Here is a 24210-nt window from a genome sequence, read left to right on the forward strand (position 1 = left end):
ATGTGATTTTAATCCTTTGTTTTTGTTATGTTGTTACATATAGAACAATGATTTTAGATGAAAGGACCTGTCAAATTGCCATGTGACTCAAATGAATGATCTGGTTGGGTGAGCCTCCTTATAAGTAGGAGAAGCTGCCTGATCCAGGTATGGCTTTGATAAAGATCACTCCGATCGAAACGCGTAGCCGTTTATCTCTGTCATCCCAGGTACTTACCGGTGGGAGGTTGCACACCATGGACATTTGGATTTTATATTTGGATATAATAAACGTCATGTTTTAAGGAGCTGGAACTCAACTTTTTTTGTTTCTCTGATGATTGGATCGTCTTCCTGCAGCGGAGTTCCGTGCACCTGCGGTGATTTACCGGTGAGCTGGCTACAAACTCTTTTTCTCTTTGTTACTATTTATATTGCTGGCTTGCCGTGCTCCTGGTACTACTCCCTGATAAAGTTATTGCGGACACATGTACTGTCTATTACCGGTTTAGTTGCCAAGGGATACAGAGCCTTTTTTCTTTTATCATTATTCACATATCAGCATGGCTATGGACGTAACAAGAGACAGATTGCGTAAAGCTGCCCAGGTGTTCTCTACTCATGAAAATGAAGATGTGGGTATATCCACTCTGAATGAAAATATGAGTAAATTGGAAATACTTATGATGCAGGAAACAAAAGTGTGGTGGGATCAAACCACATTAAATAATTATGTGGCTAAGAACATGATCCCAAGAGGTCTGCGAATTAGAAAAATACCCACAACTGTATACTCAGCAGAATTCTTGGAGGAGTGGAATTCTATTCTAAGCAAATGTTCGAAGGATTTGATGAATCTTATTATTAAACATGAAGAGGACAAATTGAAAAATATACAGCAGGAAATAGATGAAGTAAATCTTCTTTTGAATGATTATAAAACAGGTGCACAGTTTGATGCACTTATGACACAAACCAAAGAAAAAATTATGGGTTTGGAGGAACAAATCATGGATCGGAAAAAAAGAAAATTTACTAGAGACTCTGACGATTTATGCGACTAATAAAGTGTATGATTGGGGCAACTGGACTAATATAAATAAAACCCCGAAATCGATACTGAAGTATAGTCAATCTCGTCATAAACGAAAAAACGCTAAGAGTAAAGAAAAATCGCATGTATATTTTACTTCGTCAGACCCTGACTCATCAGACAATCAGGCCAGTGCGTCAGACATTTCCCTGAATGAAAACAGAGTATATACCCCAAGAAATAACTACCGCCAGCCAAAAAACGCAGCAGGCGGGGGGGGGGGAGAAAACACAAACGACGGGGGAATGACTACACGCAACAAGAAACTGCACAAAAGATAAATGAATATACGAATGTACTTAACCTGTCATCCAGAAGTTTATCATCAGAACAGGTCCAAGTTTTATCCTTGGGACTAAATTTTGTTCCTGACCAGGATTTTGACCTATTTGCAACAATTATGGACACTAATAAATTTATCCGCAACCTGACCATCAGAAAACATTTTTATCAGGAGCAAAATACTGAAGAGGAATTAAGTCAGGAAGGATCTGCAGCACCACCTATGGTGGATAATGAGTACTCACAGATGGACTTCAAAGAACAAGTAGCACTAATTGCGCTACAAGATCTCAGCTCAGACACATTGCTGGATAGTGACCGGGTGCATGTTTCCAAGAATTTTACTACAAAAAATCCCTACTATTATCCAATCCAGGCCAGATCTGAGTGTATGGATAAATTTCAAGAAAATATAGAAAGGGAACTCAGACAATTAAACAAGGAAATAAAAACTAATAATAAATACAACCCTAAGAATATATCTATAAAAAAACGTAACGCTATAAGAGAGCTACAAAATATGCCAGATCTTACAATTAAAATGTCAGATAAGGGAGGGGTGGTAGTGGTATTGGACACAGTGGACTATCAGAAAAAAATGCTGGAACTATTATCTGATCAAATCACGTATAAGAAACTAAAAAATAATCCCTCACAAGAAATCATTAAAAAGAGAGATGTCATTATCAAGGAGGGATTCGATCTGGGGGTATTAACTAAAATACAAATGGAATATTTAATAGTTGAATATCCAGTCACTCCTATAATATATGGGGTCCCTAAAATACATAAAAAAGAGGGGATTCCCCCAATGCGACCCATAGTATCTGGAATCGGGTCCTGCAATGAAAGACTCTGTCAATGGGTAGACTCTCTCCTCCAGCCACTTGTAAAACGTTCCCCTGGATATATAAAAGACTCTAAGGAGGTATTACGTATTTTTGATGGTAAGATATGGCAAAAAAATTATTCCTGGCTCTGCTGCGACGTTATATCTTTATATACATGCATCCCGCACGATCTAGCAATAAGAGCGATCCAATATCACCTTGTCAAATTCAGTCAGTATTCTGAGGATTTGATTGAATATCTGCTGATGGTAATACATTTTTTGCTCACTAGTAATTTCTTTGCATTTGATAATCAATTTTATATGCAGCAAGCTGGAGTGGCCATGGGTGCGAAATACTCTCCCTCCCTTGCTAATTTGGTTATGTCCTTCTGGGAGATGGAGTGTGTTTTTTCCGTGACCAATCCGTATTTGGAATATGTGGCGTGGTATGGCAGATACATTGATGATACGCTCATGATATGGGAGGGTGATGTGTCTGCCATACCGCGCTTCATGGAGTACCTGAATCAGAATGAGTACAATATTAGATTCACGCATAGGGCAGATAGTAAAAGTATATCATTTCTAGATCTGGAGCTCACGGGGCAAATAGATTCAAATATCGTCACCAGAACACATCACAAGCCAGTGAGGGGTAACACAATACTGTATGCCAAAAGCAGCCATAGCAGGCATACAATTAAATCAATTCCGGTGGGTGAGTTCACCAGGATTAAAAGGAATTGCAGTTCAGAAAAAGATCTCAAGGGTGAAATCGATCAAATAGCAAATAAATTAACATATCGACAATACCCTCAATGGACAATTAATCGGGCTAAAAAAATAGTAGCAGGAAAAGATCGCAAAGAACTAGTTACAGCACAAAAGCATAGAAATTTACAAATGGAACAAAAGCCATACATATGCTTTCAATATAGCCCGCAGTTCGCTAGAATTAGAGATATTGTCAACAGATATTTACCTATTTTATATGAAGATCCGCAGCTGTAGAACATACTAAATTCTGGCATTAATGTGGTGTCGAGAAGAGCCCCGACCATTGGTAATAAAATAGCCCCTAGCTTGTTCTGCTCCAAAAATAAATCCATCAGAACCTGGTTAAATTATCCAGGATTTTTCAGGTGTGGTACACGAAATTGTAGCACATGTAAATTCGCCAGTATTGAAAAGACATTTTATAATGCGGATGAAACTATCAAATTTGATATAAAGCAGTACATCAATTGTAATTCTTGCAATGTGGTATACAAAATCAAATGCATAGAGTGTAACCTGTCGTATGTGGGCTGTACGTCCAGAAAATTGAAAACACGCATTAGGGAACACTTATATGACATAGGTAACACTCAGAATAATAACAGGAATATATCAGCAGCATCCAAACATTTTGTTATGCACCATGCACGCAGCACTGTCACTCTTCAGGTTCAGGGCATTGAACGGGTTAATACCCCCAGTCGGGGTGGTGACATTAGACGCCGGCTTCTCACACGAGAAGCATATTGGATTTTCCAATTGAACACCTGCGTCCCAACAGGATTGAATAAAAGACATGAAGTTATGTTACATTATTGCTGAATGTGATTTTAATCCTTTGTTTTTGTTATGTTGTTACATATAGAACAATGATTTTAGATGAAAGGACTTGTCAAATTGCCATGTGACTCAAATGAATGATCTGGTTGGGTGAGCCTCCTTATAAGTAGGAGAAGCTGCCTGATCCAGGTATGGCTTTGATAAAGATCACTCCGATCGAAACGCGTAGCCGTTTATCTCTGTCATCCCAGGTACTTACCGGTGGGAGGTTGCACACCATGGACATTTGGATTTTATATTTGGATATAATAAACGTCATGTTTTAAGGAGCTGGAACTCAACTTTTTTGTTTCTCTGACTATTTTTTATGAACTCGTAATGACCTGGAGAATCATATCAGGTCAGTTTTAGCATTTAGTGAAGCTAGGAAAAAAGCCAAACAAAAAAAAACAAGTGTGGGATTGCACTTTTTTTGCAATTTCACCACACTTGGAATTTTTTTCCCCGTTTCCTAGTACAAGACATGGTAAAACCAATGGTGTCGTTCAAAAGTACAACTCGTCCCGGAAAAAAATAAGCCCTCACATGACCATATTGACGGAAAAATAAACTAACTTGCTGACTTGCAAGTTAGGAGTCCCCTTATCCAGGTGGAAATCAAAACCTTCCTCTAGCGCTGTGGTGTTGTAGTTACTGCCTATGGCCTCAGATAAGGTCCTCACAGATGTTTTCTCTCTGTCCCCTGTATAGGATAGGACATAACCCGTATGACTGGTGACTTGAGTCTGTTTATAGATACTCTAGCATGCCTCAGGCTCTAATGGTGTCACCCGGGTATTAAGATGGACTGGTAACGTGAAGTTCAGCTGTCCTGCCAGTCTCTGCTGTAAGTCGTAGAGGCCCTTACAACCTCGGTGTTCCGGCTACCTGTGCCTCAGGAGGCAGCCGGCTCTGGGCTGGTCTCCCCCTGGTATCCTCTCCTGTGCCTTGCTCTCCTGCACATTCACTGCAATCAACTCGGCTTTCTCAATGTCCGTGAGGAAAGTAATGCTACTGTGACTACCAGGACCCTGGGGTGCCACATATACACTGCTCAAAAAAATAAAGGGAACACAAACAGCAGAATATAACTCCAAGTAAATCAAACTTCTGTGAAATCAATCTGTCCACTCAGGAAGCAACACTGCTTGACAATCAATTTCACATGCTGTTGTGCAAATGGAATAGACAACAGATGGAAATTATTGGCAATTATCAAGACACACTCAATAAAGGAGTGGTTCTGCAGGTGGGGACCACAGAGAACATCTCAGTACCAATCCTTTTTGGCTGATGTTTTGGTCACTTTTGAATGTTGGTTGTGCTTTCACACTCGTGGTAGCATGAGATGGACTCTACAACCCACACAAGTGGCTCAGGTAGTGCAGCTCATCCAGGATGGCACATCAATGCGAGCTGTGGCAAGGTTTGCTGTGTCTGTCAGCATAGTGGCCAGAGGCGCTACCAGGAGACGTGGAGGGGGCCATAGAAGGGCAACAACCCAGCAGCAGGACCGCTACCTCAGCCTTTGTGCAAGCAGGAGGAGCACTGCCAGAGCCCTGCAAAATGACCTCCAGCAGGCCACAAATGTGCATGTGTCTGCACAAACTCCATGAGGATGGTCTGAGAGCCTGACGTCCACAGATGGGGTTGTACTCACAGTCCAACCCCGTGCAAGATGCTTGGCATTAGCCACAGAACACCAGGATTGGCAAATTCGCCACTGGCGCCCTGTGCTCTTCACAGATGAAAGCAGGTACACACTGAGCACATGTGACAGTCTGGAGACACCGTGGAGAGCGATCTGCTGCCTGCAACATTCAGCATGACTGGTTTGGCAGTGGGTCGGTAATGATGTGGGGTGGCATTTCCTTGGAGGGCTGCACAGCCCTCCATTTGCTTGCCAGAGGTAGCCCGACTGCTATTAGGTACAGAGATGAGATCCTCAGATCCCTTGTGAGACTATATGCTGGTGCGGTTGGCCCTGGGTTCCTCCTAATGCAGGACAATGCCAGATCTCATGTGGCTGGAGTGTGTCAGCAGTTCCTGCAAGATGAATGCATTGAAACTATGGAGTGGCCCGCCCGTTCCCCAGACCTGAATCCGATTGAACACATCTGGGACATCATGTTTCGAACCATCCACCAACGTCATGTTGCACCACAGACTGTCCAGGAGTTGGCAGATGCTTTATAATAATAATCTTTATTTATATAGCGCCAACATATTCCGCAGCGCTTTACAGTTTAACTTTAGTCCAGGTTTGGGAGGAGATCCCTCAGGAGACCATCTGCCGCCTCATCAGGAGCATGCCCAGGCGTTGTAGGGAGGTCATACAGGCACGTGGAGGCCACATACTACTGAGCATCATTTCCTTGTCTTGAGGCATTTCCACTGAAGTTGGATCAGCCTGTAACTTCATTTTTCACTTTGATTTTGAGCATCATTCCAACTCCAGGCCTCCGTGGGATATTAGTTGTGATTTACGTTAATTATTTTTAGGTTTTATTGTTCTCAACACATTCCACTATGTAATAAAGATTTACAACTAGAATATTTCAATCAGTGATATCTAGGATGTGGGATTTTCGTGTTCCCTTAATTTTTTTGAGCAGTGTATGCATGTATGAATGGCGCATTGTACATAACTAAAAAGTATTTCTGTATGGCGAGTAGAACCAACCGCTATGTGACACACAACTTCAGGGTAGAAAGGATGAATTAGTTTATTCTGATAAATCACATACCGTATATACACAATTATCTGAGTGGCTGTATAAAAACACTTATGTAATGCAGGGATTTTATACAACATATTAAGTGATCTTTGCCACAGATTTTTTTTTGTGTGTGCCAAAATAGCCTCTGCAAAATATTAACCTCTCAGTAGCTCGGTTCAGTTTTAGAAAACATTACAAATATACCATTTACTAAAAACCAAGACGGTTACACCGTTGGTTCTACATTCTCAAATGAGTCAACAGAAAAAGGCACAGACACTGATCGCATCACTGTGAGAAGGAAGGGGCATCGGTAATGGTGCTATTCTATGGTTAATGCCCATCCATACAAGACTTGTCTACATGTACTGCGCGCATATGACTAAGTTCACACGTGCTTTTTTTTTTATTAGGTGTCCTAAAACAAAAAATGACAAAGTTATAAATAATAAAGTTTCATGCACATTTCTAATGGCTGCTACTTAAGTGTCCATATCCCTCACATTTGATAACGTTGTTGCATTCCATATCGGTAGGTAGAGAAGAATTGTTCCGTGCACCATCGGGTGGCATATGTACAACATGGAGGGAGAGCTTCTAATGGTGAACGTTTCTGTACACGTAGCATCGCATAAAGGACTACATGCCGGCGTAACAAGCCACAGAAACTGCAGGCATCTCGGCTCCTGGTCTGCACCATGCTCAATGGAACTGCTCTGAATGTGGCATCAGCTTTACGATTAACAAATGTGAACCTAGTCTAATATGGTCAGCGAGCTACAGAACCTTGTTATAGCTCATCATCACATCCCTGAGTATTGCTTTTGGAAATTTAATTATGGTATTAAAAGAGGAAAACCGAACATACACCAACTGTAAAATTCCACAACATGTAAATTATTTGGTATTGTGCATCTATGTGCAGGACATTAACTTGTTGTAACTTTGTAATTACAATCTTAAAACATTAAAAAAATAATAATTCTGCAGGCTTGATAAGTCCATGCTTTTACACGGAGTCTCACTTCTTCCACATTCATTCTTTTGGTCAATATAAATAACATATTCTATGGGAATGTTCATTCATAAGTCCACATCCTGTGCAGTAAGTCATGTCAAGAATTGATAGATGCAACTGGCTTATCAAGAAAGTGTCTAATATAGAAATTTCTCAAAGAAATTATCATCATAAATTTCATGGAATTCTGGTGAGGAATTGAAGTATCTAGCTATATATTGAGTGGCTTCATGGCAATTTACATTAAAATCCATATAATATTTTTGTTTAACCCAAAGACAAGGAAAAATGCTTTCTTCTGGATCAACACCACAGCAGGACCACATCCTGGAGTTTCACCTTTTTTTCCCTTTTCCCTCAATCTTGCCATATTATTGTTGCCACAGAGTTTGGATAGATTATGAGTTTCATACCTTTTCATATGAAACATTTGTCCTTCACTCAAGATAATGGACCCTAATCTAAGCTTAGTAATAAGATCCTTCACTTCTACTATGTAATAGAATGCCCCTATACATTAGATGTTTGGTCAATATTTGCCGAAGGTGTCTGAGGGTCACCAGACTCATCTCTGATGGCAAGTGTAGAAGGTAGGGGAAGGGTCAGGCATGTTTGAGTTCAGCATGCCCCATCAGTTTTCTCCCCCACAAGCATTGCGTTTTCTGGTATATACCATCTTCATTGGTAAACCAGAAATTATGACCCTTTGCTTCCCAAGTCAGACCAGGGTGCAGAGAGTAACTAGTGTAATGGCAGCAGTTGGACTCGTTGATCAGATACTGATGCTATTCCATCAGTACTTGTAAAAGGTCTAGTGCTGCCATGATTGAAGACATTTTGTGTGCTGGGCCCTCACATCTATGCAGTACATATCTATTCGTTAAAAAAGGCATCAGCAACGTGCTGCAAAAACGCCTAGTGTGAACTTAGCCTTTATGTTTAACAAGTGATCAATTTCCAATTAAGATCCTTGGAAACGGTAATGTACGTGCTGCATATTTTAATTTTGAAGAAAAGGCCTGCTCACTTATACTCTATAGACGAGCCCTTCCTACATGGCCTCATAAGACCAGGCTGTTACACAGAGCTGTAATACATTAATGAATCCGAATTGTGTCCTTAACGCCCACATCTGGTGATGACGTTTGATACAGCCGATGAAGTGCGGCTGTATTTTATCTCTGGGAGAATTTTAAGGAGTGTAAAGTTGTTTGGGATTTTTAGCAGACGTAAGAGAACACGAAGGCCCCTACGTTTCTTATGTCAGTCTTAATAAATTTGCTGCATTTTACACCAACTCTCCCTTCATTAGGAGGCATGGGCCAACAAAAATGCTATTCAAGCCTGGATCTGGTGTATGGTTTTGGAGTAATTTCTGACATTTTTGTTGCATAGATTGATTAATTTTTTGGGACCGGTTTCAACATGCTTGCTCCCACTTTTCTAAAAGATGGTGGAACTGGCTGGGACTCTCGCACAAATGCCTAAAGTACCAAAATTTTGGAGCAACTTTTTGTTGCACAAACATTTTTCACCATTTCAAGAAGTTTTTTTGCCCGAATTTGGCCAAAACTTTGATCATCTGCCCCTAGCTTAAGCGTTGGACATTTAAACCCTGATTTATCAGAGTGTTAACATAGTGTGATCCGATTTTCTCAGCGATCCGAAGATTGGAGCAAACAAGTACCGTATATAGCAATTTTTTCCTCAGACTGTTAGACCTGGGGGGGAAAAAAAAAAAACAAACAAAAAAAAAACATGTGCATGGCCCCATAGAATAACTTAGGGACAAGTGCTATCCATCAAAACGTCGGCTAGCTTTTGTCCGTGTATTACAGCAGTGTGTACGAGCCCTAAGTGAGTTCATATTATAATGCTTAGATAGTAGTACATAGGACACTCACCAGACCTGGACTCCATTCTTAGAATTAAGGTTTCAGAACCATCATATTCATAGAAATTATTTCAGAATAAATCCAATAATTAATAATAATAATCATCAGGGGGGACGTGGGGAGATGCAAAAAAAATTGGAAGAATAAAAGCAGCTCCAGTCTCTTCTTAAAATGTCATTTCTTGACCAGCTCCGCGTACAAAACTACACGAGAACCAAATGGTTTCCAGTTAACTGGAGAATTGTCATAGCCATCTTCTGCTCTCAAACTTAAATTGTGAGAGGAAAAATTGGTAATTTGAGTTATAAAATATTCAGGTTACACATCAGACATATATATATATACGATATATACACACATTTATATGGAAGGTCTCCTTTTAAAACAAGGAAAATGATTGGGTGGCTGACAAGACAATGGAATGTACTGTGTGAATTCTCATTGAGCTGTCCTACAGAACGTAGGCCATCGTTATACACCGTGTAGTGCTTAGTTCTGAAGAAAGGATTGCCATCACAATGTACATGCCACGTAGGCACCATGTGCGGCATGCACGAGACTTCCTCAGTGCCAGGTACCAATAGTAGATCTAGAGGGCCTGGAGCCACTGATCTGGCCGGTTTCATCTTCTCCTCGTGGTAGGATGAAACCTGAGCCAGAGGAACATCGTCAAAAATAGTTTTTGATATTTTGGAAGGTGAGAAAGGCAGACTGAGGATTTGGTTTCTATGAAAAGTCCATTTTCTTCTTTATTGTTCTTCGGATCTTTCTCTTTTCTAGCCACCGATCGAATTACCGCAACACCGTCCGAGCCCGTGGAACTGTGTGGCTGTTAAATAGAAGATGTCAAATTAACGGCAAAGAAACCATCCTGCGGTTATATACACAATAAGGGAAAAAAAAAAACATATATAAAAACAAAAATATCAAAAAATATGACGTCACATACAAAAAGACAAAACAAAGAAGTATAACCACACGCACAATAAACCAAACTATGAAACACAAATAATGAAGGCAGCCAAGACAGATTGGATTGGTGCGGATTAATCGAGATGCGTTGTATTAGTGGCAAAGCGATGGGGGCAGGGTGCTTTAATGAGAGTGAAAGAGCTGGTCAAGCACATTTTGCAGGCAAAGAGCAGCAGAGCCCGGGGAGTACCAGAATTTCATTAAGCGCATTTGGTGCAAAGCAATCCTTTTCTTCCGCTCAGGAATCACGCTGTGGGGAAAGTAGAAAGAATGGTAACAAGTAATGAAATAAGCAGGAGGCGTCATGTTAAAAAGGAATTAGAAGAGGAATGATTAAAGATAAAGGCATAAGGCACAGCAAGGACAATCGTGTATGGCTGGAATCACCACCACAAGCTGTAGACATCTATACTGGTTTATGGTGAGCAAGAACAAGAACCAACACTATGGAAGTCCTGCACCAATTGGAATATACTGGTAGACCAGCTGATCCATAAGCACTAGAATATCTACCGCTCAGTGAAGTGAAAACGGGTTTCCAATATCTTCTGTTTAGGTCTGCCACCTTTCTTAACAATACATAAAGGCTCTAGGCACCACCACCAAGAGCCTCCAGGCCTGCCTGGTCGGATTTCTGCCAGCTTCGGTGATTTTTTTCAGGCCAAAACCAGATACATCAATATTCACATATGACTACCAATTTTAAAGCAGACTGATGACATTTATGTATTTTACCATTTTTTACCATTTTTCTCAGGTGATCTTTATTAGGCTATAGGACTGTGCTTATAATGATCATACCTCAGCATGTCTGATGTTAAATGCATGCAAACTTAGGCTGGGGTCACACAAGCGATGATTCCCTCAATACCCTCACGCTAGAGAAGAGAATAGAGCCGATTATGATCATGACATTCAGTTCAAACTCTGCCAGGTTATGAGCAGAGTTGTTATCTGGGTCTGATCCGATTCTGTCGCGTGAGAATATTGTATCACAGATGCGGAGAAGATGGAGAACTTGCCGCATAGGCCAATGTCACACTTGCAACTGCAATGCGAGAAACTCGCGCCTCAATACCCAGCACTGCCACCGGCATCTGGGACCGGAGTGTGCGGCTGCATGTCTTTCTATGCAGATGAACACTCCGGTCCCAACCACCGGCGACAGTGCCGGGTATTGAGGCGCGAGTTTCTCGCATTGCAGTTGGAAGTGTGACACCAGCCATAGTATAAGACTGGGCCAAGTGCTATACAATAAAATATGAGATAGCACCTGGCCATGTTACACACTCCTGTGAGAGTACCCTTAAAGGAATATATTTTAAAAATGAATGAATAGCAATTCTCTCTGTAGCCTGCACCACTGGCCTAGGCAGGGAAGCCTGCACCCTGCCCTGCTGATCTGGGCGGGGAAGCCGGCACCCTGCACTGCTGATCTGGGCGGGGAAGCCGGCACCCTGCACTGCTGATCTGGGCGGGGAAGCCGGCACCCTGCACTGCTGATCTGGGCGGGGAAGCCGACACCCTGCACTGCTGATCTGGGCGGGGAAGCCGACACCCTGCACTGCTGATCTGGGCGGGGAAGCCGGCACCCTGCACTGCTGATCTGGGCGGGGAAGCCGACACCCTGCACTGCTGATCTGGACGGGGAAGCCACTGCCCTGCACTGCTGATCTGGGCGGGGAAGCCGGCACCCTGCACTGCTGATCTGGACGGGGAAGCCACTGCCCTGCACTGCTGATCTGGGCAGGGAAGCCCGCACTGCTGATCTGGGCAGGGAAGCCCGCACTGCTGATCTGGGCAGGGAAGCCCGCACTGCTGATCTGGGCAGGGAAGCCCGCACTGCTGATCTGGGCAGGGAAGCCCGCACTGCTGATCTGGGCAGGGAAGCCCGCACGGCTGATCTGGGCAGGGAAGCCCGCACTGCTGATCTGGGCAGGGAAGCCCGCACTGCTGATCTGGGCAGGGAAGCCCGCACTGCTGATCTGGGATGTTGTGCTGTGCAAATTTGACACCCAATATGAATATTAAACAAAATTTAAAACCAAGTAACAATAAAACTATTTTAGAAACTGTTCCCTGGATCCAGGACCACAAAAAAATGGTCCATCTTATTGTTTTCTCGGATATAGCAGAACATGTAAGAACACACCTCATCAGTGCTCTGGGATGACAACTAGCTTCATGACTGTATACAGAAATCCAGCCCAAGAACCAGGTCTCCACAATTAAGTCTATAGGTTAAGAAACACTACATACAGGGTATGGAGATACAGGCTTACCCTCTCAATGTGCTGCCTCCTGTAGAAGACCTGGTTGTCCTTTTTGTAACGCATGAACTCTCAGATAACTCTGACCTGGGATTCTGCACACTGGACTGCAGAATTACTCTGGAAACAGTTCAAAACAAGATAGATTGATGTGGTCTGCACGAAATCCACACATGGGTATGTAATGACCATCCAATACGGTAACATTCACATGGCACAGCAATGATTATGGAGGTCTGGTGGTCTCCTTACCAACCACAGATCACATGGTGGTCAATCTAATGTACAGAGCAAATATAAAAGCAATATTAGCCATGACAATTTAGTGTGGCAGCGAGGTTCACATTTGTCCCTGACATAAAGACCATTACGTGGAAAATTAATTATTTTCAGAGAACAGCTCCAAAGGAAATAGACAATTATTCAAGGTGCTCATTTATAGGGCCGCTCATAGTACGACTGACCAAATTGCTTATTCTTATAAAATACGGACTTGGCTCCTCCCCCCATTACCAACAAACGCATTTATAACAACCATGGGCTGTAAAAAACAACTATTGCAAATAATGATGTCCACAGAGACAATAGCAATATACATTTCTTTCTACCATTATCAGCACCCATAGAGGGCCTCTGAGAGGAACAGCCTTGTCAGGAATGCAGTGCAGGTCAGCTTACCTAAATCTACACCATCTACATAGAGAAATGCATGCATGGCAGAACCCCGACATTGAGAGAAGGATACACACACATTATATATATATATATATATATATATATATATATATATATATATATATATATATATATATATATATATATATATATATATATATATATATATATATATATATATATATATACACACACACATCCTTTTTTTTTATCCTTTATCTAAAGTATCCATTATTTAGTGGGTCTGAGCACGAGGTGAGTAAATTAGAGACAAACGCAGTGTAGGAATTGAGTTCAGTGGAGAGGCAGGATTAAAGGGAATCTGTCAGCAGGTTTTTGCTTCCTCATCTGAGAGCAGCCAAATGTAAGCAAAAAGAAGCTGAATCCAATGATGTATCACTTAGATTACTGGGTGCAGCCATTCTGACACAATCAGAGCTTTTCGATTTAGCAATGGCAGAGCTGAGGAAGCTGCCCCCGCCCACACCAGACTCTGTGTACATAGACAGTGAGCTGCCTATCACAGGACGGGGTGCGTTGGGCCAGGAGACGCATGCTGCTGTGTCCCAGCAATGATAAGCTACTGGTGCAAAAACAATCATTGTAAGCAAACAAAACCTCAGAGCTTGATAACAGAGGCATCACTGAAATCTGTGTTTTAAAGGGGTTGTCCTTTGTCTGTATGTGACTGCAGACTTATGAATCCCCGCAGCGCACGCAGTGTGTGCGGATGGGATTCACAGGTTTCTGACCCAGAACTGGACGGTATGAATGAGTTATACATACTCCTGGACAGTGGGCACGACCTAGCTTTCCATACACTTGCATAACACTGAGGCCACACCCACTGGCTGGGAGTATGTATAACGCATACATACCCTCCGGTCCCCACTCAATCTGGTGAATCCTAGCAACGCACAGAGCGTGCACTGGGGGATTCATAAGTCTACAGTCACAGAGTGATAACACTTTGGATAGGACAACCCCTTTAACCATTACATCATGATGTCTTCAGATTCCATAGCAAAATCCTGCTGACACCCTTTAAGCGATGGAGCAAGCATGGGAAGCTGCAATACCCAGCATGCACCAGTCTCCTAAGCGCACAGTTAATAATACATTCTTGAGCGACCTTTCTTGTGCAAATGTTACATATTTTTTTAATCTGTGCAACCAGTTTGTTGGTTCTCCCTGTCAGTCTGCTGAGGGTGGCATGTGCAGAGGATAGCCAGTGATCTTATAATAGGGTTACAGTTTCAGAAAACCCCCGACTCCAGGATGCAGTTTCTTAAAAAACAAAACAAAACACTCACAACTAAAAACCCAAAATGTGCTTATAGGGATTTTTCACTACTAGGACAAACCCTTCTCAAATACTATATTTCTCCAAATAAAAACAGCCTACACTCCCCTCCGCTGCTGTCCCAGTGAACCGGTGGCGGGGCTTGCATGACGTGGTTACGTCACGCAATCCCAGCAGCTAATCGGCCACGTTGCTCTCACTTTCTTCAGAGGAAACCGACATAGGAAGGAGCGAGAAATGTTGCCCAGAAGGAAGCCAGAGAGAAGCGGCCGCTGACAAAACTTCACATGAGCCAGTGCACCAAAATCGCTGGAATGGCACCAGAGGAGAGCACAGGCGGTTTTATTATATATAGGGGAATACAGTAATTGAGAAGTGGGTTTACATTCACCCTCCCCAGGTCCAGCGCCAAGTCTCCGCTGCTGCACCAAGTGTCTGTTATTGTCTTCAGCACAGACATCACATCGACCGCTGATAAAGCCAGCCTCTTTTATGGATACTAACAGTAGGCGCTCCTTATAGTGTAGGCCTCCCTGAGAAAAGGAAGAACACCTAAATAGACCAGCATTGTCTACTACAGAGGTGTCAAACTGCATTCCTCGAGGGCCACAAACAGGTCATGTTTTCTGGATTTCCTTGTATTGCACAGATGATAATTCCATCACCTACACAGAATGATTCCAGCACCTTGTGCAATGCTAAGGAAATCTTGAAAACACGCATGGTCTGAGGCCCTCGAGGAATGCAGTTTGACACCTCTGGTCTACTATAAGTGCTTGACAGCTTCCAAAGCCTAATCTGCCTCCTTTCTTGGCCCCCAATCTCAGCCCGAGTAGCTGCTCATCTATGGACGACCCTTCATGCTCAAGACTAGTGGGGCGATCATCACTTTAATAGTTAGGAATACTATTTTAAGAAGATTTGCTGGGCTTTATTATCTATTTTTAGACTTACGACCATGCGAGTGCTGTCCAATTTTTACACATCGATGTCCTTTGAAAAACCGGCAATTCATCTGCCACGTATAGTATAATCACCGCATGATCCGTCAGAATAGGATAGATATAAACAGGTCAGTCACATATATAATTAGTACAGTGTGTGTGCAGCTTACTGTAGTACATGTGATTTATTACGGAAATTCTTTTCTGAAAAAAAATAAAAATAAAAAATAAATGGTGCCGACTCCAACGTAATTTTCATAACCAGCAGAGGGAAAGTGGACAGCTGGGGGGGAAACCGATGTTTATAGCCTGAGAGGGGGGATAGTACACATGGAGCTTCCCAGGCTATTAATATCAGTTCACAGCTGTATACTTAGCCTTTACTGGTTGTCAAAAAAAAAAAAATGTGTTCCCCTATATTTAATAACCAGCAAAGGCTAGGCAGACAGCTGTTGGCTGATATTCGCCCTAGGTGGCTGAGAGCTGATGTTTTTGGCCTGGAGGAGGGAGGATGGCAATGTCCATGGCCCCTTCCTAGGCTAGGCTTTTTATCAGGCAGCAGATGTCGGCCTAGCCTTTGCTGGTTATTAATTATAGGGGGACCATGCTTTTATAACCAGTAATCTTTAAATAATCTATAATAATCTTTATTTTTATATAGCGCTAACATATTCCGCAGCGCTTTACAGTTTTGCTCACATTATCATTGCTGTCCCTGATAGGGAATTTAGATTGTGAGCCCCATCAGTATGCTTTCCCTCTGCTGGTTTGGAAAATTACATGGGAGCTCACGCCATGTTTTTTCTTTCAGAAAAATAATGTATTAATTAAATACATGTAAGAGCTGCACGCACACTATAATAATTATATATGTGACAGAATAGACAGTTGTACAATGTCAGTGTGTATATATCTATTTTATTCTGTCGGGTCACGCTGTGATTTTACTGTATGCGGCAGATGAATTGCCGGCTTTTCAAAGGACATGGGGGCCCTACTTTTTATTTCCCAAATTAATGTTTTTTTTTTAGTAAATACATGTACAGTAAACTACACACAAAAGCACTGATTATATATTTGCACCTATCTATATTCTCTCTCTATATCTATATTTTTTTTTTCTTAGAATATTTCCTTGTGCAAATTATATAGAGAATTTGTCATGTTACAATTGCAATGCAATCGGATGTAAATCGGATGCTAGGTGTTAAAAAAAAAAAAAAAAATCGGATTGTACTCGCTTGAGAAACGCATGACACTGGTCCCCACTTTTCAGGAGTAAAATTGCACGGATTTGAAAAACGACAGTGTGTCTCCGGCCTTGTAGTAATATATACCTGAGGTCTACAGCAATACTTGTAAGGTAGTAGTTTCATACAAGAAACATGAAAGAATAGTCATACAGGAGCACTTCGAGTAGTAATACAGATGGACCAATAGAATTATTAGAATTTTCTCAAAGACCTAAAATTTCAAGAAAAAGGGGGAAAAAAAGCAGATATATTTGTATCATTGGAGTAAAATTATAACCAAGTTTTTGATGAAGCTCCACAGCATGGCAAACCAGGGAGAAGTAGTAAAGGTGGCTCATGCACTCCCACATAAAACACAGAACGTGACGGCACTTACAGTGGCCAAGGGCCATGGTCCTGAGGGCTATTATGCTCAAACACCATCTAGACAGATTAGCACGAAGGGTAGAGGGGAGTCACATACAATCCACCAGGTGGCCACGGCACACAATGCAGAGAACAGCATAGCTAGGGCCCATCTAAAAGAAGGGGAGAAGATGAACAAAATGGAGAGGCCAGGCTTGGCAGGCTACAGCACACAGGCAGCGTTACCTCACATAGGCTCCATGCAGCGTCCTCTTACACCATGCCCAAGGGAATACAGAAATGCAACAGTACAACTGGGAAGAGCAAATCAGCAATACTAGGACCCCACAATTGGCTGAGAGGGGGGACAAGAAACCTAAATTCTTCCACATTACCCAGATATTAAAAGAATAAATGATCTGTGTGCCAGTTAAGACTGAACACAGGAGGCTATGGAGGACCTGTCACCACTCCTGACTCCTTGGTCAGATCCCTTCCTCAGTTTCTCCTCCTAGAAATGTAACGTTTGAATAAAGAACAACTATGTTATAACCATTGGCCATGTGGCGTGTGTCAGGGACAATGACACCCTCAGATAGTGTAGGGACACAGGCCCATTCCCACTATACCCAAACTGGGAAGGAGAGCTCTGCAGGAGACCACAAAGTGTGAGCACTTATGGTGTGTAAGGTTCACCAATATTACCAAGTTACTGTACACGTCTGCAAAATGAAGACTCAACACTAAGGCTCTGTTCACACTGGCTCGGTTGTGCCGCGAGATCAGGTTTTGAGATAGTGAGGCCATGATAGTGTAGTGCTGTGCTATTCTACAAAACAAAACGTAAAAGAACGAAAAACAGCAAGAAAAATCCTAAGCCAATTCTAACTTAAGATGTGCCCTGTACAGAGCGGTAGTGGAAGCTTCCAGACAAAGTGATGCCCTGTATAACGTTCAGACAGACAATTATGTTCAGCTTCGGAGCAGATAATTATGACCCCCAACTTGGGTTGAGAGAACAATTAGTTTTCCAAAATTTTCTTTCATATTTTATATATTTCTAATTGGTCAGGGCATCTGACATGTTGACCTGCCACATTACTTTAATCCCCCCACATAAAACTCTATTATAGTCCAATATTACCTCTTGCCCAGGATGTGATTTTTTTTTATTTTTTTTTTTTTAATTTCTAATCCCCGTAAATACCTCTGTACACAGTAAATCGAATATCTCCCACTTAATATCAAACTAGGCTGGTAACGTCACACAAGAAGCCCACAATGATGTAACCATGCCTCCTACCATATGATCGCCAACACTGCGGTCTCAATAAGCTCAGTCACAAATCCAGCACCTATGTGACGGGTCAATCAAGCGCATGCGCACAATCCCATTAAATCAGCTTCATAGATAAGTGGGCTTGTACAGAGAAAGCGCGGCATCACAGAGGCAGATTCATCGGCAGTGACGGCTTTATCCTCTTCCCGCACATGTGCAGTACAGTAGTGAAGCCAGTGAGGACTTAATTGGGCTCATGGGCAAAATTAAGTTGGGAACGTGCAGGCACGGGATTTTGTGGGGGTATAGTAATGGAAAACACTGTCAATCAAGCAAGAGGTGCCAGTCTATCAGAGCAAGGAGAACAGCTGATTTATCTATACCCATTAACATATATACAGTTGGGAGAATAAGAATTTGATACACTGCCGATTTTCCAAGTTTTCCCACCTACAAAGAATCGAGAGGTCTGAAATTGTTATCGTAGGAAAACTGTGAGAGACAATTTAAAAATATAAAACTGAAGTTTTTATGCAATTTCATGTAATACAATTTGCATTCTGTTGCATGAAAAAGTATTTGATCACCTTCCAACCAGCAAGAATTCTGGCTCTCACACACGTTAGACCTACTCTGCACTCATTACCTGTAGTAACTGCACCTGTTTGAGTGTGTGGACAGGTATCTTTTATATAGGTAATGAGTTCAATCACACTCCAACCTCTCCACTATGGCCAAGACCAAAGAGCTGTCTAAGGACACCAGGGACATAATTATAGACCTGCACAAGGCTGTGAAGGGCTACAGGACAATAGGCAAGCAGCTTGTGAGGAGGCAACAACTGTAAGTGCAATTATTAGAAAATGGAAGAAAGACAAGATGACTGTCAATCTTCCTCAGACTGGGGCTCCATGCAAGAACTCGCCTCATGGGGTAAGGATGATTCTGAGAAAGGTCAGGAATCAGTCCAGAACTACATGGGAAGACCTGGCAATGACCTGACAGTCAAACTAGTACGACGCATGTCGTGTCTCCCACTTTGATGTGGGCTCTGGCGCGGAGCCCACATCAAAGCCGCGACATGTCAGCTGTTTTATACAGCTGACATGTGCCCACAATAGTGGCAGGTGGAATCGCGGTCCACCCGCTGCTATTAACTAGCTAAATGCCACTGTCAAACTGACAGCGGCATTTAACAAGTGCTTCCGGCCATCAGGCTGGAAATGCGTGCACGGAGACCCCCGTCATGTGATCAGGTGTCATCGGAGTGTTGGCATGACAACCAGAGATCACCTGCAGACCTCTATGGTTGTTGATGCCAGATTGCAGTGAGCGCCACCCTGTGGTTGGCGCTCATAGCAATGCAGTAATTCAGCTACATAGGAGCGATTTATGCATCGCTCCTATGTAGCAGAGCCGATCGAGTTTTGCCAGCTTCTAGCCTCCCAAGCTATTGAAGCATGGCAAAAGTAAAAAAAAAAAATATATATATATATATATATATATATATATATAAAAGTTTAAATCACCCCCCTTTCACCCCATTCAAAAAAAAAAAAAATGGTATCGCTGTGCTCAGAATCACCCAATCAATTAAAAAAAAAAAGGATTAACCTGATCTTTTTTGGTCGCCGCAACATTTCATTAATATGCAATAACGGGCAATCAAAAGAAGGTATCTGCACCAAAATGGTATCATTAAAATGGTCAGGTCGGCACGCAAGAAATAAGCCCTCACCCAACCCCAGATCACGAAAAATGGAGACGCTACAGGTAACGGAAAATTGTGGGGGTTTTTTGTTTGTTTTTTTACCTTCAGCAAAGTTTGGAATTTTTTTTCACCACTTAGATAAAAAAGAACCTAGACATGTTTGGTGTCTATGAACTCGTAATGACTCGTTATGATGGAGAATCATAATGGCATTTAGTGAACCTAGCAAAAAAAGCCAAAACAAAAACAAGTGTGGGATTGCACTTTTTTTGCAATTTCATCGCACTTGGAATTTTTTTCCCCATTTTCTAGTACACGAAATGGTAAAACCAATGGTGTCGCTCAAAAGTACAACTCGTCCCGCAAAAAATGAGCCCTCACATGGCCATATTGACGGAAAAAAAAAAAAAGTTATGGCTCTGGGAAGGAGGGGAGAGAAAAACGCAAAACCGAAAAAAGCTGGGGTCATGAAGGGGTTTAAACATTACTGTTAGTAGCACACTACGTGGTCATGGGTTAAAATCCTGAATGGCACGCAACGTCCCCTTACTCACATCAGCACATGTCCAGGCCTGTTTGAAGTTCACCAACGACCATCTGGGTAATGCAGAGGAAGCATGGGAGAAGATCATGTGGTCAGAGGAGACCAAAGTAGAACTTTTGGGTATCAACTCCACTCACTGTGTTTGGAAGAGGAAGGACAAGTACAACCCCAAGAACACCACATCCTATCTATGAAGCATTGTGTGGGAAAAATCTTTGGGGTGCTTTTCTGCAAAGGAGACAGGATGAGCGCATCATATTGAAGGAACGATGGATGGGGTCATGTATCGCAAGATTTTGGCCAACAACCTCCTTCCCTCAGAGTATTGAAGATGGGTTGTGGCTGGGTCTTCCAGCATGACAATGACCCGAAACACACAGCCAGAGTGGCTCTGTAAGAAGCATTTCAAGGTCCTGGAGTGGTCTAGCCAGTCCCCAAACCTTAACCCAATAGAAAATCTTTGGAGAGAGGTGAAACCAATGACAGCCTGAAACCTAAAAGATCTGTAAAATATCTTTATGGAGGAGTGGGGCAAAATTCCTGCTGCAGTGTGTGCAAACTTGGTCAAGAACAACAGGAAATGTCTGAACTCTAAATGCAAATAATGGTTTCTGTAACAAATATTAAGGTCTGTTTTTCTATTGTATCAAATACTTATTTCATGAAATAAAATGAAAATTAATTATGTAACAATCATACAGTGTGATCTTCTGGCTTTTTTTTATATTCTGGCTCTCACATTTAAAGCATAACTATGATAAAAATGACAGACCTCTCCATTCTTTGTAGGTGGGAAAACTTGCAAAATCGGCAGTGTATCAAATACTTATTTTCCCCACTGTAATTCCAGGGGCTGATTTTACACATATGGAGAGTACAACACGCAGCATTTGACCAGCACGACGTTATGCAATATGCTTAACAAATGTAATAACAATCCTGGCCGATAAATATATTCTATGCAATTACGATAATAAGCACGGGTACGTCATCTTTTATTCTTCAGTCTAGGACTATGTTCACATGCAGAGTGCTTGCTGCGTTTTTTTTTCTGCAGCCAAAAACCTGCTCTCTACATGAGCTGTGTATGATCAGACCATGTTCCTGCACGGTCAGACACGGCCATCACACAGTACACAGCAGGGGCACATTTATAAGATTGTCTCAGCACAGGAACATTTTATTTAATCACATCCAATTGTGGAAGTTAATATTATTCCCAGATCTATTGATTAAAATGTCGTTTGTGGGAAACTCAAATTGCCATACTGCAGATTTTAGAAAAAACACTAGTCTTAAATTCAGTCAGGAAAAAACAAATCATGTACATGAGATTTCTAAAACCTCATTTCTGGTACTTTGAAAAGCAGCTTTTAATATGGATCTTTAATCTTTAAAAGAAAAAAAAAAAAAGCAAAAGAATGCTGCAAAAACGCTACATGTGAACATAGCCTATGGGGACGTTAATAAATGCCTTAGGCCTCGTTCACACATCAGTGGTTTTTTTTTTTTATCAGGGCTTGTATACCAAAACCAGGAATGGAACAAGCAGAGAAAAACTAAGTGAAAGATTGACACCGGTTCTGTGTTTTTGAGACACTCCTGGTTTGGGCATACAAATACCTACAGTGGGGCAAAAAAGTATTTAGTCAGTCAGCAATAGTGCAAGTTCCACCACTTAAAAAGATGAGAGGCGTCTGTAATTTACATCATAGGTAGACCTCAACTATGGGAGACAAACTGAGAAAAAAAAATCCAGAAAATCACATTGTCTGTTTTTTTAACATTTTATTTGCATATTATGGTGGAAAATAAGTATTTGGTCAGAAACAAAATTTCATCTCAATACTTTGTAATATATCCTTTGTTGGCAATGACAGAGGTCAAACGTTTTCTGTAAGTCTTCACAAGGTTGCCACACACTGTTGTTGGTATGTTGGCCCATTCCTCCATGCAGATCTCCTCTAGAGCAGTGATGTTTTTGGCTTTTCGCTTGGCAACACGGACTTTCAACTCCCTCCAAAGGTTTTCTATAAGGTTGAGATCTGGAGACTGGCTAGGCCACTCCAGGACCTTGAAATGCTTCTTACGAAGCCACTCCTTCGTTGCCCTGGCGGTGTGCTTTGGATCATTGTCATGTTGAAAGACCCAGCCACGTTTCATCTTCAATGCCCTTGCTGATGGAAGGAAGTTTGCACTCAAAATCTCACGATACATGGCCCCATTCATTCTTTCATGTACCCGGATCAGTCGTCCTGGCCCCTTTGCAGAGAAACAGCCCCAAAGCATGATGTTTCCACCACCATGCTTTACAGTAGGTATGGTGTTTGATGGATGCAACTCAGTATTCTTTTTCCTCCAAACACGACAAGTTGTGTTTCTACCAAACAGTTCCAGTTTGGTTTCATCAGACCATAGGACATTCTCCCAAAACTCCTCTGGATCATCCAAATGCTCTCTAGCAAACTTCAGACGGGCCCGGACATGTATTGGCTTAAGCAGTGGGACACGTCTGGCACTGCAGGATCTGAGTCCATGGTGGCGTAGTGTGTTACTTATGGTAGGCCTTGTTACATTGGTCCCAGCTCTCTGCAGTTCATTCACTAGGTCCCCCGCGTGGTTCTGGGATTTTTGCTCACCGTTCTTGTGATCATTCTGACCCCACGGGGTGGGATTTTGCGTGGAGCCCCAGATTGAGGGAGATTATCAGTGGTCTTGTATGTCTTCCATTTTCTAATTATTGCTCCCACTGTTGATTTCTTCACTCCAAGCTGGTTGGCTATTGCAGATTCAGTCTTCCCAGCCTGGTGCAGGGCTACAATTTTGTTTCTGGTGTCCTTTGACAGCTCTTTGGTCTTCACCATAGTGGAGTTTGGAGTCAGACTGTTTGAGGGTGTGCACAGGTGTCTTTTTATACTGATAACAAGTTTAAACAGGTGCCATTACTACAGGTAATGAGTGGAGGAAAGAGGAGACTCTTAAAGAAGAAGTTACAGGTCTGTGAGAGCCAGAAATCTTGATTGTTTGTTTCTGACCAAATACTTATTTTCCACCATAATATGCAGATAAAATTTTAAAAAAACAGACAATGTGATTTTCTGGATTTTTGTTTCTCAGTTTGTCTCCCATAGTTGAGGTCTACCTATGATGTAAATTACAGACGCCTCTCATCTTTTTAAGTGGTGGAACTTGCACTATTGCTGACTGACTAAATACTTTTTTGCCCCACTGTATGTCTGAATGAGGCCTTATGGTGTAGATATGATCACTAGTGAAGCAAGCAGCCATTCAATGAGAAATCATGTGTACACTGCAGGTGCTAACAGCGGGGTTAATTTTACTCCAATTTGCCAGCTTGGATTTTTAGTTTCATAGAACCTTATGAGAATATCTCTACCAACAGATATTATGAGGAAAAGTGGAGTGTACAGAGGGAAGGATGGCCAGGATTACAATAGGAAGCCTCATTCAGAGGTCTATGTGTGGACTGGGGAGCATG

The 24210-nt window shown here is 42.1% G+C and overlaps 1 protein-coding gene across 5 annotated transcripts in view; it reads right to left on the reverse strand.

Moving 5' to 3' along the window:
- Positions 1-6490: 6490 nt before the first annotated feature.
- CDC14B (cell division cycle 14B) overlaps positions 6491-24210 on the reverse strand; it is a 42644-nt gene continuing 24924 nt past the window's right edge. The window contains exons 13-15 of one of the 5 annotated variants that reach the window (XM_069762085.1): positions 12670-12777; positions 10578-10637; positions 6491-10244 (exon numbers count right to left, since the gene is read on the reverse strand). In XM_069762085.1, coding sequence (XP_069618186.1) covers positions 10208-10244; positions 10578-10637; positions 12670-12777 — 205 coding nt within the window. In that variant the 3' untranslated portion in view covers positions 6491-10207. Of the gene's footprint in view, positions 10245-10577; positions 10638-11188; positions 11266-12669; positions 12778-17208; positions 17351-24210 lie in introns of all 5 variants that reach the window. The other 4 variants (XM_069762094.1, XM_069762089.1, XM_069762098.1 and 1 more) reach the window with 4 other exon arrangements.

Source organism: Ranitomeya imitator, chromosome 1 (genome assembly GCF_032444005.1).
Source record: "Ranitomeya imitator isolate aRanImi1 chromosome 1, aRanImi1.pri, whole genome shotgun sequence".
Lineage (NCBI taxonomy): Eukaryota > Metazoa > Chordata > Amphibia > Anura > Dendrobatidae > Ranitomeya > Ranitomeya imitator.